Source organism: Hemicordylus capensis, chromosome 2, assembly GCF_027244095.1.
Source record: "Hemicordylus capensis ecotype Gifberg chromosome 2, rHemCap1.1.pri, whole genome shotgun sequence".
Lineage (NCBI taxonomy): Eukaryota > Metazoa > Chordata > Lepidosauria > Squamata > Cordylidae > Hemicordylus > Hemicordylus capensis.
The window spans coordinates 243,492,823-243,507,226 of record NC_069658.1 but is presented as its reverse complement, the minus strand read 5'-3'; the positions used below and the strand labels follow the sequence as shown (position 1 = coordinate 243,507,226).

The 14,404-nt window shown below is 51.5% G+C and overlaps 1 protein-coding gene across 3 annotated transcripts in view; it reads left to right on the top strand.

The window, feature by feature from the left end:
• The window catches only part of LOC128347446 (zinc finger protein 665-like), a 67,457-nt gene that overhangs the window by 3,196 nt on the left and 49,857 nt on the right, over positions 1–14,404 (top strand). The window contains exons 2-3 of one of the 3 annotated variants that reach the window (XM_053302134.1): positions 6,452–6,523; positions 9,425–9,504. In XM_053302134.1, the coding sequence (XP_053158109.1) occupies positions 6,502–6,523; positions 9,425–9,504 (102 nt within the window). In that variant the 5' untranslated portion in view covers positions 6,452–6,501. Of the gene's footprint in view, positions 1–6,125; positions 6,524–8,185; positions 8,221–9,424; positions 9,505–14,404 lie in introns of those variants that run through there. The other 2 variants (XM_053302137.1, XM_053302135.1) reach the window with 2 other exon arrangements.

Below are 14,404 nucleotides of genomic sequence, written 5' to 3'. Positions count from 1 at the left end.
GGCGGCGGCACTCTTTTAGCGCCCGTTAATGCGCCGGTGTCTGCACCGGCGTCGGGCTTGGCGGCGTCGGCGTCTGCATCTCCGGCTCTCGCCGCCTGCGCACTCTCCCGGTAGCTCGCCACCAAACGGCTGTTAAACCGACCACACAGGGAAGCAGCCCGCTCCCTCCCCAGCACTGCCTCTAATCTGCCCTCGCCAGTCCGGCTCTCGCCCGGCTCTTCGCTCCTGCATCATCCTTTATCTGCTGCTGCTGCTACTGCTCCTCAGGTTCCCCCCCCCCAACTCTGGCAGCAAATAAAGTGTCTTCATGAACCCCAAGGATGTCCGGGAAGCACTATAAAGGCCCTGAAGTCAGCTGTTGCACCAAGTATTTCATATTTGGCTTCAATGTCATTTCCTGGGAAGGTGGAATGAGTTGTTTGATGTGTATCGCGCTTTGTGTGTACGGGTATATTATGGATGTGATTTGGGGGGGGGGCTGGGGGAGGGGGAAGGGCAAGAGGGAGTGGGGCAGGGGAGGGGGAAGGGCAAGAGGGAGTGGGGCAGGGGGAGGGGGAGGGGCAAGAGGGAGTGGGGCAGGAGGAGGGGAAAGGGTGAGAGGGGGAGGGGAAAGGGGGAGGGGGGAAGAAAGGGCAAGAGGGAGTGGGGCAGAGGGAGGGGGAAGGGAAGGGCAAGAGGGACTGGGGAGGGCAGGAGGGACTGGGGCAGGAGGCTGACAGGGAGGGGAGGGTGAGAGAGAGGGGTGGGAGGGGGAGGGAGGGGAAGAGAGTGTGGTGGGAGGGAGGGGAAGAGAGGCAAGAGTGTGGGGCAGAAGGGAGGGAGGGAGAGTGGGGCAGGAGAGAGAAGGGAACAGCCAGCCCCAAAGTATGAGCCCGTTAATATAACAGGCTAAAGAGGAGTGGGGCAGGGGGAGAGGGGAAGGGACAAGAGGGAGGGGGTCAGGGGGAGGGGGAGGGGCAAGTGGGAGTGGGGGAGGGGAAGGGCAAGAGGGAGTGGGTCAGGGGGAGGGGGAAGGGCAAGAGGGAGTGGGGCAGGGGGTAGGGGGAAGGGCAAGAGGGAGTGGGTCAGGGGGGAGGGGGAGGGGCAAGAGGGGGAGGGGCAAGTGGGAGTGGGGAAGGGGAAAGGGCAAGAGGGATTGGGGCAGGGGGAGGGGGAAGGGCAAGAGGGAGTGGGGCAGGGGGAGAGGGAAGGGAAGGGCAAGAGGGAGTGGGGAGGGGGGGAGGCAGGAGGGACTGGGGCAGGAAGCTGACAGGGAGGGGAGGGTGAGAGAAAGGGGTGGGAGGGGGAGGGAGGGCAAGAGAGTGGGGTGGGAGGGATGGGAAAAGAAGCAAGAGTGTGGGGCAGAAGGGAGGGAGGGAGAGTGGGGCAGTACTCTCAGAAAAGGGCCCCCACTCTTGGCCAGAGGAGGCGGTGGGCCCGGCCGGGTGGAGGAGGATGCTGTGTGGCCGAGGCGGCGGCGGCGGAGCCGCGGCCTTGGCCAGAGGAGGCGGAGTTAGCTGGCCCCAAAGGTCTACTAGCGCCCGTTATTTTAACGGGCTTAAAGTTACTAGTAATCTATAATAACAGAAGAATAAATTAGGCCAGATTTATCACGCAAAGCTGCTTGGGCCTCTCTGACTGACTCAGTTACTCACTCTGATATGGAATGACCAGACCAGACCAGACCACCAAAGATAGAAACATGCCATTTTTGCAAGCAGGTTCCAAACCTTGCCAAGACGGACCACACATAGACCCACTTTGCCCCTTCTCCCTCCCCCCACTTTTCTCCCCCCCCCCGGTGCTGCTACTGGATTGTGAGTCCTTTGGTGACAGGGAACCATCTTATTAGTATTTATTTTATTTCTATATAAACTGTTTTGAGAACGTTTTATTTTATTTTATTTGAAAAGTGGAGTATAAGTAATAACAGGAATGTGTCCCTCTTTTCCAAGTCCTGTACTGTCACTTTGTTGTGTTTCAAGCTGGCCTAAGGAGGCTATAGTATAGAACCTGCCCTCCTCCACCCTTCCCCTAAGCACACAAGAAGCAGGCTCTGGGGCTGTATTTGGCTGAGCAGCCTATTACCATTTCCCCCTAGTGGATAGGGATGGCCATCGTGGAGGAAAGTATATCCTACATGACACAGACATGTCTCTTGCAAGTAAGGGAGCAAGTTGGCTCTAAGTATATACATATAATTAATACATTTATACCCCCACCCCTCCTGCACACTACTGCTCGAGGTGGCTCACAACCTTAATAAAATAGATACAATGTAAAATAAAACACTAATAAAGTTAAACAAGTAGGTTAATATGAATATGATGAATATTGATATATACTGCTTTTCAACAAAAGTTCCCAAAGTGGTTTACATAGAGAAGATAATCATAAATTAATAAGATGGACCCCTGTTCCCAAACGGCTTACAATCGAAAAAGAAACATAAGGTAGACACACCAGCAGCAGCCACTGGAGGGGTGTTGTGTCTTGGGACGGTTAGGAGCAACTACGCTCCCCCTGCTAAATAAAGAGAACCACCACTTGAAAAAGGTGCCTCTTTAAACAAGTTAAAAGACCAAGCTAAAACATTTAAAATTAATTTTTAAAAAGTTTCCACTTCAGTTATTTTAAAAAGCTAAAAACTGAGAACAAAAACCTGCATGCATAGTGTGTGTTTGCTGCACAAAAAAGGGGTAGGTTTGGGGCCCCAGTATGTCCCAGTGGCACCAGACAGACGTTATTGGGAAGCATTGGACTAGGGCTTCTTGTAGGGGAGAATCTCTTGATTGTATGGGGGCATAAACTGGGGTGTTTGAAGGCATATCACCCCAATGCCTTATTTGTAGGTGCTGCTTGGGGGCACCATGTCTCAATGCATTTAGCGCAAAGACCACACTTTGCGTCAGGTAAATCCTTGTGCATCACACAGAGGACAACCTTCTGGTTATGGGGGTATATATCTTAGGAACATAGGAAACTGCCATATACTGAGTCAGACCATTGGTCTATCTAGCTCAGTATTGTCTTCACAGACTGGCAGCGGCTTCTCCAAGGTTGCAGGCAGGAATCTCTCTCAGCCCTTCCTTGGAGAAACTAGGGAGGGAACTTGGAAACTTCTGCTCTTCCCAGAGCGGCTCCATCCCCTGAGGGGAAGATCTTGCAGTGCTCACGCATCAAGTCTCCCATTCATATGCAACCAGGGCAGACCCTGCTTAGCTATGGGGACAAGTCATGCTTGCTACCACAAGACTAGCTCTCCTCTCCTAGACCAGCTCTCCTCTCCTCTCCTCTCTTCTCATATTAGGCATTGGCAAGCCACTCCTCAGTCTCTGTCACAGTTTTCAGAAAACAAGTAAAAATGTGGCTCTTCACCCAGGCTTTTATATGAGAAAACTCATATGAACCTGTCGAGTATATACGTATATATACTCGACAGGGTCATATACGTATATGTATATATACGTATATAATTATATATATATATGTATTATATGTGACCCTGTCGAGGCCCTGGTTGATCTCTGGAATGGAGAGACGGCACGGGCTGTTGACACGGTTGCTCCTAAATGCCCTCTCTGGCTTGGTGGAGCCCGATCTGCTCCTTGGTTTTCCTTGGAGCTTAGGGCAATGAAGTGACTCGGGCGACGGCTGGAATGATGCTGGAGGAAGAGTCGTGACGAATCCGACCGAACACGGGCTAGAGCCCATTTTAGGGACTACGTGACGGTGGGGGTGGCGAAGAAATGTTTTTTCTCTGCCTCCATTGCATCTGCTCAGTGCAGACAAACAGCTGTTTCATGTGGTAAAAACGTTGCTCCACACATCCCCCCAGGTAATGAGGGAGGAATCATCTACAGCTCACTGTGATCAGTTTGCCTGCCACTTTGCAGATAAAGTCGCTCGCATCTGTGCTGACCTGGACTCCAGAGTTTTGGCAGTTCCGGCAGACGTGCCTCTGGTACCAACTGGTCCTGTTGTGTTGGATTCTTTTCAGTTGGTGCGGCCTGAGGATGTGGACAAGATCCTGTGCAGTGTGCAAGCAACATCATGCGCTCTTGACCCTTGCCCTTCATGGCTAATACGAGCTGCCAGGGAGGGTACAGGCAGATGGTTGGAGGTGATCATTAATGCTTCATTAAGGGAGGGCAGGATGCCACCGTGCCTCAAGGAGGCGGTGGTAAGACCACTACTAAAAAAGCCCTCCCTTGATCCCTCCAACCTGGACAACTATAGACCTTTATCTAACCTTCCCTTTTTGGGCAAAGTGATAGAGCGTGTGGTGGCGTCCCAGCTGCAGAGGGTCTTGGATGATACGGATTATCTGGACCCTTTTCAATCTGGCTTCCGCCCCATATATGGGACTGAGACTGCCTAGTGGATGACCTACACCAGGAACTAGACAGGGGGAGTGCGTCCCTGTTGGTTCTGCTGAAACTCGCAGTGGCGTTCGATACCATCAACCATGGTATCCTTCTGGGTCGCCTCTCGAGTATGGGAATCGGAGGTACTGCATTGCAGTGGTTCCGGTCTTTTCTTGGGGGGAGGGTCCAGAAGGTGGTGCTGGGGGACTACTGCTCGGCCCCGTGGCCATTGGCCTGTGGGGTTCCGCAGGGTTCGGTCTTGTCTCCCATGCTGTTTAACATCTACATGAAGCCGCTGGGAGAGGTCATCCGGGGACTTGGACTGAGTTGTCAGCAATATGCGGATGACACTTAGCTCTATCTCTCATTATTATTATTTTTACATTTATAACCCGCTCTTCCTCCAAGGAGCCCAGAGCGGTGTACTACATACTTGAGTTTCTCTTTCACAACAACCCTGTGAAGTAGGTTAGGCTGAGAGAGAAGTGACTGGCCCAGAGTCACCCAGCTAGTTTCATGGCTGAATGGGGATTTGAACTCGGGTCTCGCCGGTCCTAGTCCAGCACTCTAACCACTACACCACGCTGGCCCTTGTCACCTGATCCTAGGGAGGCGAGTTGGGGACTGGAGGCCGTGATGGGCTGGATGTGGGCTAAGAAACTGAGACTGAATCCAGACAAGAAGGAGGTAATGTTGGTCAGTAGGAGAGCCAATCGGGATGAGGAGATTTTACTGGTTCTGGATGGGGTTGCACTCCCCTTGAAGGAGCAAGTATGCAGCTTGGGGGTATTACTGGACCCAGCTCTGCTTTTGGAAGCTCAGGTGGAGGTGGTGGCCATGGGTGCCTTTGCACAGCTTCAGCTAGTGCGCCAGCTGCGTCCCTTTCTCGAGAAGGCAGATTTGGCCACGGTTACCCATGCCTTAGTCATGTCATGGCCCCCTACGTGGGGCTGCCCTTGAAGAATATCCAGAAACTGCAGCTAGTGCAAAACACGGCAGCTAGGGTTTTATCCGGAGCTGCCCAATGGGAGCACATCACACCCATTCTGAAAGAGTTGCACTGGCTCCCAGTTCGTTTCCGGGTCCAATTCAAGGTGCTGTTTTTTATCTTTAAAGCCCTTAACGGTTTGGGCCTGGGGTACCTGAGGGACCACCTGTTCCCAATGGTTGCTGCCCTCTTGACGAGGTCATCTGAGGGGGCTCTACTCCAGGTGCCAACAATGAGGGAGGCTCGGCTGTCGTGCACTCAGGACAGGGCCTTCTCTGTTGCTGCCCCCAGCTCTGGAATGCTCTCCCAGTGGCCATTCACTCCTCGGACTCCATCACAGCTTTTAGAAAGCTTGTTAAATCTTGGCTTGTTATCCAGGCTTTTACATGGTTGTTTTTATTGTTGCTTCTATGTGTTTTTACCCGTGTATAGTTTTTATGCTTGTATTTTATAGATTTTAAATTTGGTTTGTTTTCATATTTTTAGCTTCATATTTTTATTGTCATTTTATTGTATGTTTTTTTAAACTTTTGTAAACCGCCTTGAGATTGTTTTTAATGAAAGGCGGTATATAAGTTCAACAATAAATAAAATAAATACAAATATATGCTGCAACTGCTGCTTTGTGTTTTGTGTGTTACTGTTTTATATAGGTTTTCAAACTTTTAAATAGAGAGATATTGTTTGTATTTTGTACTTTGATTGCACATCGTTTTAATTCTCTTGTAAACAGCTTTGGGATTATTTTAATGAAAAGCGGTTTAGAGATGGAACAATAAATAAATAAGTAAACCCAAAGCTGATTTTGGGGTGCAACGGCATGAAAACTTAACCCCATATTCAAGCTGCTGCTCATGCTGTTCCTGGTCTCTGTGAGGAATAAAGAACTAGCTAGGAAACCAGCTTCAGCATCTGAGGAAAAGTGACCGTGAGGCGACCCCAAGGCAAAGAAAGAGGCCCGGGGAAGGGTCTACTTAGAGAAGCCGCCCCTCCTCTGCAGATTCAAACAGGAAACGGTCACGCAACTGAGCGCTCGGCGTGTCTAATTGCTCAACCTCTGCTCTGACTGCGATCCTCATTCGACGCTCTTTTCTGTTCTGGCCGCGTGGGAGAGCAGCAGCGCATCGCCCCCGAGAACTCTTTCCTTGACTGGTCTGGAGCACACAGATGAGGATGCAGAATTGGGAAGGTGAGCGGGAAGGGAACGGGCTATGGAGGGGCGGGGAAGGCATCCCAAGTGCCCCGTCCGAATCGCAGAGCGTGCAATGACTATTACTACTGCTATACGACTTTTTGACAAAAGTTTCCAAAGTGGTTTACACTTAAAAAAAAATAAATGAAATGGCCCCCTGCCCCCCGAAAGGGCTCACAGTTTACAAAAGAAATCTAAGAGAGAGAAACCCCAGCCACAGCCATTGGAGGGATGCTGTGCTGGGGTTGGGTAGGGCCAGTTGCTCTCCTCCTGCTAAAGAAAGAGAATCGCCACTTTTAAAAGGTGCTCTTTGCTCAGTTAACAATCTCTCAGCAGCGTTCCCTGCAATTTCCCCAGCACCCTCTTGAGCGTCCAATGTGCAAGGGGTTGCCATGCTGCAGATGAGTGGGAGCTCAATCCGGTCTCCATGGGGCATTTGCGGGGAGGGGTGCCTTGGCTTGCTCTAGAATAGAAGAAGTAGTTATGCCTGGGGGTGGGTGGGAATAGATCTTATGCTCTGGTTCTCCAGAGTTGGAGAACTTTGACCATTCCTTTGTCCTCCTCAGAGTTTCCTGGGAAGTGTGTGAAAAAGACACGGACAAATGGGGTCTGTGGGGGAGGGCTGTGCATTCCAGCAGCAAAGTGGCCTGTGACTTGTTTTCATGTCACGACCTCCCTTGCTCTCCAGGGGTTGATTGGGGGAGGGGGCTCCTGTTGCAGAGGGAGCAGCTTGGGCAGTGGGCAGAGTTGTCTTCCTGCCTTTTGGCTTGGAAAACATTTTTTAAATTCCTTGACTGGTCAAGTTTCCCCTGGGAGCAGGAGTGACCCCAGAGAGCGCTCAAAAGGCCTGAAGGCGACTTCTAACTCCAGCATCTCCCCAAACAGTGTTAACATTTGAACATATATGAAGGTGCTTTCTAGAGCAGGGGCAGGCATTATGAATATACCCCCCTAGCTCTTCATCCACAAAGCAGCCCCTCTTCCTCCACTCCTGCCCTCCAGCAATATTCCCAGGAAATTCAGGTGTTAGGATCCCCTATTCTGGTTTTGTGTGGGTACAAACTTCTCTCTTGGGACTAACTCTGCCACCTCCAGCTGCTTTTTTGTGTGCCTGTCACTCCCAAGGTTCTGGCAAATATATATATAGAGAGAGAGAGAGAGAGAGCACTCCTAGAAGCCTTAAGTCTGTCCACTTCCCTTGTATAGAGTTCAAATGTGAAAATCTGGGAAAGACCCTTAACTGAAACTGGAAAACTATTGCTAGTCCGTGTGTAAGACAATCCTGAAGAGGGCTATATAGAATTCCATTCAAGCTTTGTTCTCAGATGTTCAGATTATGAACCAGAAACCTTTTGCTATGTAAACTACTTTGTGAACTTCTTTAAGAACATAACAGCCCTGCTGGATCAGGCCCAAGACCTATCTAGTCCAGCATCTTATTTCACACAGTGGCCCACCAGATGCCCCTGAGAAGTCCACAGCTTATAGCTGAGAGCATGCCCTCTCGCTTGCTGTTGCTCCCCTGCCACTGGTATTGAGAGGCGTCTTGCCTCTGAGGTTGGAGGTGGCCTATTGCTATCAGACTAGTACTCCATGAATTTGTCTAAGCCCCTGGTAAAGCCATCCAAGCCAGTGGCCATCACCACATCCCTTGGCAGAGAAGTCCATAGATTAATTATGTGCTATGTGAAAAAGTACTTCCTTTTTGTTAATCCTAAATTTCCTGGCCTTCAGTTTCATGGGATCAGAGAGAAAAATCTATCTGTCCACTCTCTCTACTCCAGGCATAATTTTATAAACTCCCTCTATGTCTCCCTGTAGTTAACTCTTTTCCGAACTAAAAAGCCCCAGATACTGTAGCCTTGCCTCATAAGGAAGCTGCTTCAGGCTCCTGATCATCTTGGTATAGAAGTTGTTGAGAAATGTGTTAGAAATCATTTTCATAATAATAATGCAAATTATTATTATTATTATTATTTTTACATTTATATCCCGCTCTTCCTCCAAGGAGCCCAGAGCGGTGTACTACATACTTGAGTTTCTCTTTCACAACAACCCTGTGAAGTAGGTTAGGCTGAGAGAGAAGTGACTGGCCCAGAGTCACCCAGCTAGTTTCATGGCTGAGTGGGGATTTGAACTAGGGTCTCCCCGGTCCTAATCCAGCACTCTAACCACAACGCCATGCTGGCTCTCCCCATGTTCTCTGAGCTGTGGCCTCTTCCCTGTTACACAGTTTTGCTAGCAGTCCTAGTTGAGGGACAAGACATGCAGTGACACACTGGGACATATCAGACTTGTTGACTGTAGGGATGTGCACAAATCGAGATATGTGCACTGATTCAACACTCAGCCTAGGCACCTTTAAAAGTGAGGAGAGCATGCTCTCTCATTACCCCTCCATGGCGGCAGCGTGCACATGCCCTCTGTGCATGCACAATTTGTGCACATCCCTAGTTGACTGAGCCTGATTTTTTAAAAAAAATTGTAAGAAGGGAGTTGTTGTGAAGCACAAAATAAAGTGACCCTTTGGTGGGCCAGGAAAGGCTTTGTAGCAGCAAATTATGAACATAAGAAGCGTCCTTAATACTGAGTCAGACTCTTGTTCCATCTAGCCTAGGAGTGTCTGCACTGACTGGCAGTTACTCTCCTGGGGTCAGGTTTGAAGAGAGGTTTCAAGGAGGGGAGGAAGGTGAATGGGGGAGCAGAGAAGCATGAGAACTATCTAGAAATCAGAACAGAATGGGAGAAAAACAGTCCAGGTATGTTTCACTTTTCTCAGGCATTTCTAGTTCGGAACCAGCACCCTGAAGCAAACAGGAAGAGGAATGAAACTTGCAGAATGGAAATAAATGCATAAGGAGAATGAAAGTCTTTCCATCCTCTTTCTCTCCCTTGCAGGCAGTGGAAGGGCACCGGTGCCACATTCTGAATCTTCTCTTTTTGGGGATGGAGTAAAAGCAGCCCCTGTGAAGCCACAGGTAGGAGGCAGATTGTCAGGGATGCCCAGAAGGAACAGTTTGAGTGTCGCATTCTTTGTCATGAGACTTACAAGTACTTAAAAAGAACATATCTTGACTCCTGGTGCAACAAGATATCAAAGCTTTGGTAAATGTCAGAATTCCGTTTTGGAATTCCCAGCCATCACCACAAGGAAGCAGCCGCTCATGGGGCAACTGTCCCAGGTAGGAGGGTGGTGGTGGGCTCTTGAAAAGTCGCCCCGCCCAGCACTGGTGTGGGGAAAACTGGGTGGCCACAACACTCCTTGGGAACATCTGTGGGTGAGCAAACAGGGAGTGTTGAAGAGGAAGCTCATTATTTGTGTGGGATGTCTGGGAGCCGCAGGGATGTCTGGGAGATGTAGTTCTTCTGGGTGGCTTTTAAAGAGCCACCACCACCCTCCAACCTAGGGCAGTTGCTCCGTGAATGGCTGCCTCCTTATGATAGGGGTGGGGAATTCCAAAATGGAATTCTGACATGCACAGTTCTAATCCAAGGTGCTGTCTGAGCTTCTTGCATGAAAGGAGCAGCTGGGGCTCTAGTCAATTGACCAGCCAAATGATGTTGACCACGTTGTCTGGCTGGGATTTGATCTTGTCAGATATTCCTTGGAGTCAAGAATAGCCTTGTCTCAGTGGCAGCCTCCCTGGGTGAGGGCATCATGGAGTCACTCAGCAGCATTGCTAGCTCTGGCATACAAGGTAGGGATGTGCACGGAACCACGGAGCTGTGGTCCGGCACTGGGGTGGGGGTTCTTTTAAGGGAGGGTGTACTTACCCTTCCCACCGCTTTTCCCCCACCATTGTGCGTTTTTTTGTAAGCATTTGGGGTTGCAGGATACCTCCCTGCCGCCCCTTCCCCCTCTTGGCAGCAAAAGACTCAGAAAGCCTTTTGCGCGTGCGCATGTTGCGCGCGTGTGTCATGCAGCGCGCACGCAAAAGGCTTTCTGAAGCCTTTTGCTGCTGAGAGGGGGAAGGGGCGGCAGGGAGGTATCCTGCCACCCCAAATGCTTACTAAAAAGCGCGTGCGGGCGGGGAAAAAGTGGCGGGAGGGGTAAGTACACCCTCCCCCCACCATTAAAGGAACCCTCACCCCGGTGTTCAAACCGCCGAACCGCACTATGATCGGACCGGTCTGAAGGCCTGTAGAATGGCCTCTGGACCGGTCCGTGCACATCACTAACAAGGGGTAAAAGGTAAAGTGTGCCATTAAGTCGATTTCGACTCATGGCACCCACAGAGCCCTGTGGTTTCCTTTGGTAGACTACAGGAGGGGTTTACCATTGCCTCCTCCCGTGCAGTATGATGCCTTTCAGCACCTTCCTATATCACTGCTGCCGGATATAGGAGTTTCCCATAGTCTGGGAAACACACCAGCGGGGACTCGAACCAACAGCCTCCTGCTCTCTAGGCAGGTTGCTTCTCCGCTGCACCATTAGGTGGGTTAAAGGAGGCAGGTACCTTCTGTAAAAAACAAATACTTCAAACCTCTGCATCAAAACTCTGTTCTAAAAAAAATGTGATGCAGCAATGCCACCTCAAAACAAGCAGAGAGAAAGGTTGGAGATCTTAAAAGTACAATAAATTGTCTCCCCTGCCCGCTTTCACACAGGGGCAAGGTCATGACAATAAGTCAGACCTACTCAACTCTGGCCCCCCAGCTGTTTCTGGGCCACAACTCCCATAATCCCCAGCCACAGTGGCCAATAGCCAGGGATTATGGGAGTTGTAAGACAACATCTGCAGGAGGGCTGAAGTTGAGCAGGCCTGCAGTAAGTGATTGCGAAGAGGAGGAAATTTTGAAAATGAAGTACTGTGTGCCATGGACCCAATTCCCATAGGACCCTAGCAATGCCCCAGGCCAAAGCATATCCTATATAATAAGATCCTTGGTGTCTGCATCCGTGTCTCTGACGATGGTTGGTGTCTGCGTCCGTGTCTCTGACGGGTGTTCTGGGCATGCATGGTGTGCGTGCGCAGAACACGCCGAGGGAGACACGGATGCAGACGCTGGCCGCCATGTTGGTGCCGGCGGCGGCGCAGAGGCCGGAGGTGAAAGGCCCGGCCGGTGGAGGCCGGTGGTGAAAGGCCCGGCTGCGGAGGCCGGCGGCGAAAAGCCCGGCCTGGCCCCGGCCGGGCTGCAGAGGCCGGCGGAGGCTGGTGACAAAGGGCCCGGCCCGGCTGCAGAGGCTGGCAGCGAAGTGGAGGCCGGCAGAAAAGGGCCCGGCTGTGGACGCCGGCAGCGGCCTGGCCGGAGACTGGGGCGGGGGGACAGAGGTGGCAGTGGGCCCGGCCCGGCCGCGGAGGCCACAGGCGGCGGCCGGCCCGGCCCAGAAAGGGGAGGCCGGCGGTGGCGGGGGCCCTGGCCTGGCCGGGGAGGTCGGCGGTGGCACGGAGGCTGGCGGAGGGGGAATGGCGGCGGCGGGGCCTGGAGCGCACGACTCTTCTGGGCAGGGGGGAGGGGGAAGGGCAAGAGGGAGTGGGGAGGGCAGGAGAGACTGGGGCAGGAGGCTGACAGGGAAGGGAGGGTGAGAGAGAGGGGTGGGAGGGGGAGGGAGGGCAAAAGGGAGTGGGGTGGGAGGGAGGGGAAGAGAGGCAAGAGTGTGGGGCAGAAGGGAGGGAGGGAGAATGGGGCAGGAGAGAGAAGGGAACAGCCAGCCCCAAAGAACGAGCCCATTAATATAACAGGCTAAAGAGGAGTGGGGCAGGGGGAGGAGGAGGGGCAAGAGGGAGTGGGGCAGGGGGAGGGGCAAGAGGGAGTGAGGCAGGGGGAGGGGGAGGGGCAAGAGGGAGTGGGGGAAGGGCAAGAGGGAGTGGGGGAGGGGAAAGGGCAAGAGGGAGTGGGTCAGGGGGGAGGTGGAAGGCCTAGAGGGAGTGGGTCAGGGGGGAGGAGGAAGGGCAAGAGAGAGTGGGGCAGGGAGGAGGGGGAAGGGCAAGAGGGAGTAGGGGAGGCGAGAGGGGAAGGGGGAAGAGCAAGAGGGAGTGGGGCAGGGGGAAGGGAAGGGCAAGAGGGAGTGGGGCGGTGGGAGGGCAGGAGGGACTGGGGCAGGAGGCTGACAGGGAGGGGAGGGTGAGAAAGAGGGGTGGGAGGGGGAGGGAGGGCAAAAGGGAGTGGGGTGGGAGGGAGGGGAAGAGAGGCAAGAGTGTGGGGCAGAAGGGAGGGAGGGAGAGTGGGGCAGTACTCTCGGAAAAGGGCCCCAACTCTCGGCCAGAGGAGGCAGTGGGCCCGGCAGGGTGGAGGAGGACGCGGTGTGGCCGAGGTGGCGGCGGAGCCGTGGCCTCTAATGGGCTTAAAGTTACTAGTCAGATATAAAATGGGTGTCATGGTGATATTTGTACCTTGTGCATTTGTCATGAATGGACACACACACGCCTGTGTACCCTTCAGGAAGAATGGCTGGTGCCAATTTTCAGGATACTTTTGAAGCGATTATCACATATGGTCCTTTTTCAGGGTAGCTGCCAGAGACCTGCGTTTAGGATTGCAGTAAGCTTTCCAGAAAGCTATGTTGTTTAGACAAACCTGTGTCAAAGAGTTGCCCAACCAATCAGTTGTTGGATCCGAAGGATGTCAATGATACCAAAATTCAGGGCCCCCAGGCAGGACAGTCACTATTTTAAAATAGGTGTAAAAGGAAATATCTGTTTAGAGAATTATGCAAAAATAATCAGTGCTCCAAAGCACTCCCATCTTGAGATCACAGAAGCCTGAGGATAGCAAACTTCCCTAGGCTTCTAGCCATACATTTTTAGAATCCATTTTCTCTCCCGGCTCTCCTGTGAGGAGATTTACAGCTTCTAATGACCCTCGATGGCCAAATGTTCTGTAAATACAAAAGCCAAGGGTTATATTCTCCAGGGCAATGTTGGCTGTGTCTTCAATTAACTAGCAGAGAGGAGAGGTTCCTTAGTTTCTAGTAAACCAACAAAGATCAAAAATCTAAGGAAGACAACCTTGCTTGCAACTATTCAGTGTCAGAAACACATATATAAACTGAATGACTCAGGTCCATTGAAACAAGAGATAAACTTGTCAACTGTTAACGCCAAAGTCCATAATTGCAAAGTATCCCTGTGGCACTTGCCTGTTGGGGCTGGCTGCTGCCCTGAGTTCCCTAGGGGAGGCTGTATGTGTCCAGTGAAAGCTGAATCCCACCTCCCCATGTAACCTGCTCCCAGGGCTCCTGGCAGAATTATCTCTATGTAGACATATTAGCCCATATCATTCCTCATGGGCCTGTCAAGCATCCAAACTAGATTTGGACTTTCTTTCTTTCTCTTTCTTTCTTTCTTTCTTTCTTTCTTTATTTTATTTATATACCACCCCAAATGTAAGTTCTCTGGGTGGTTTACAGGACAATAAAATATTAAAACATTTCAACAATTAAAATTAAAAAGTTAAAATTATTAAAACACAATTAAAACAGTATCTGATTAAAAGCGTCGATGAACAAATGCATCTTGACTGCCCTTTTGAAAGTTGTAAGAGATGGGGAGGCTCTTATTTCAGCAGGAAATGTGTGTTACAAAGTGTGTTCCAAAGCCTCGGGGCAGCAATGGAGAAGGCCTGTCCCTGAGTAGCCACCAGATGAGCCGGTGGCAACTGCAGATGAACCTCTCCAGATGATCTCAATGGGCGGTGTGGTTCATAGCGAAGAAGGCGTTCCCTTAAATACCCAGGGCCCACGCTGTTTAGCGCTTTATAGGTTACTAGTAGCTTTAAGCCCGTTTCATTAACAGACGCTAGTAGAGAAGACTCACTTGCCCACTCTCTTGCCCTCCCACCCCTCTCTCACCCTCCCCTCCCTGTCAGCCTCCTGACCCACTCCCTCTTGCCCTTTCCCCTCCCCGCTGCCCACTCTTGCCCTTCCCCCTCCCCCTC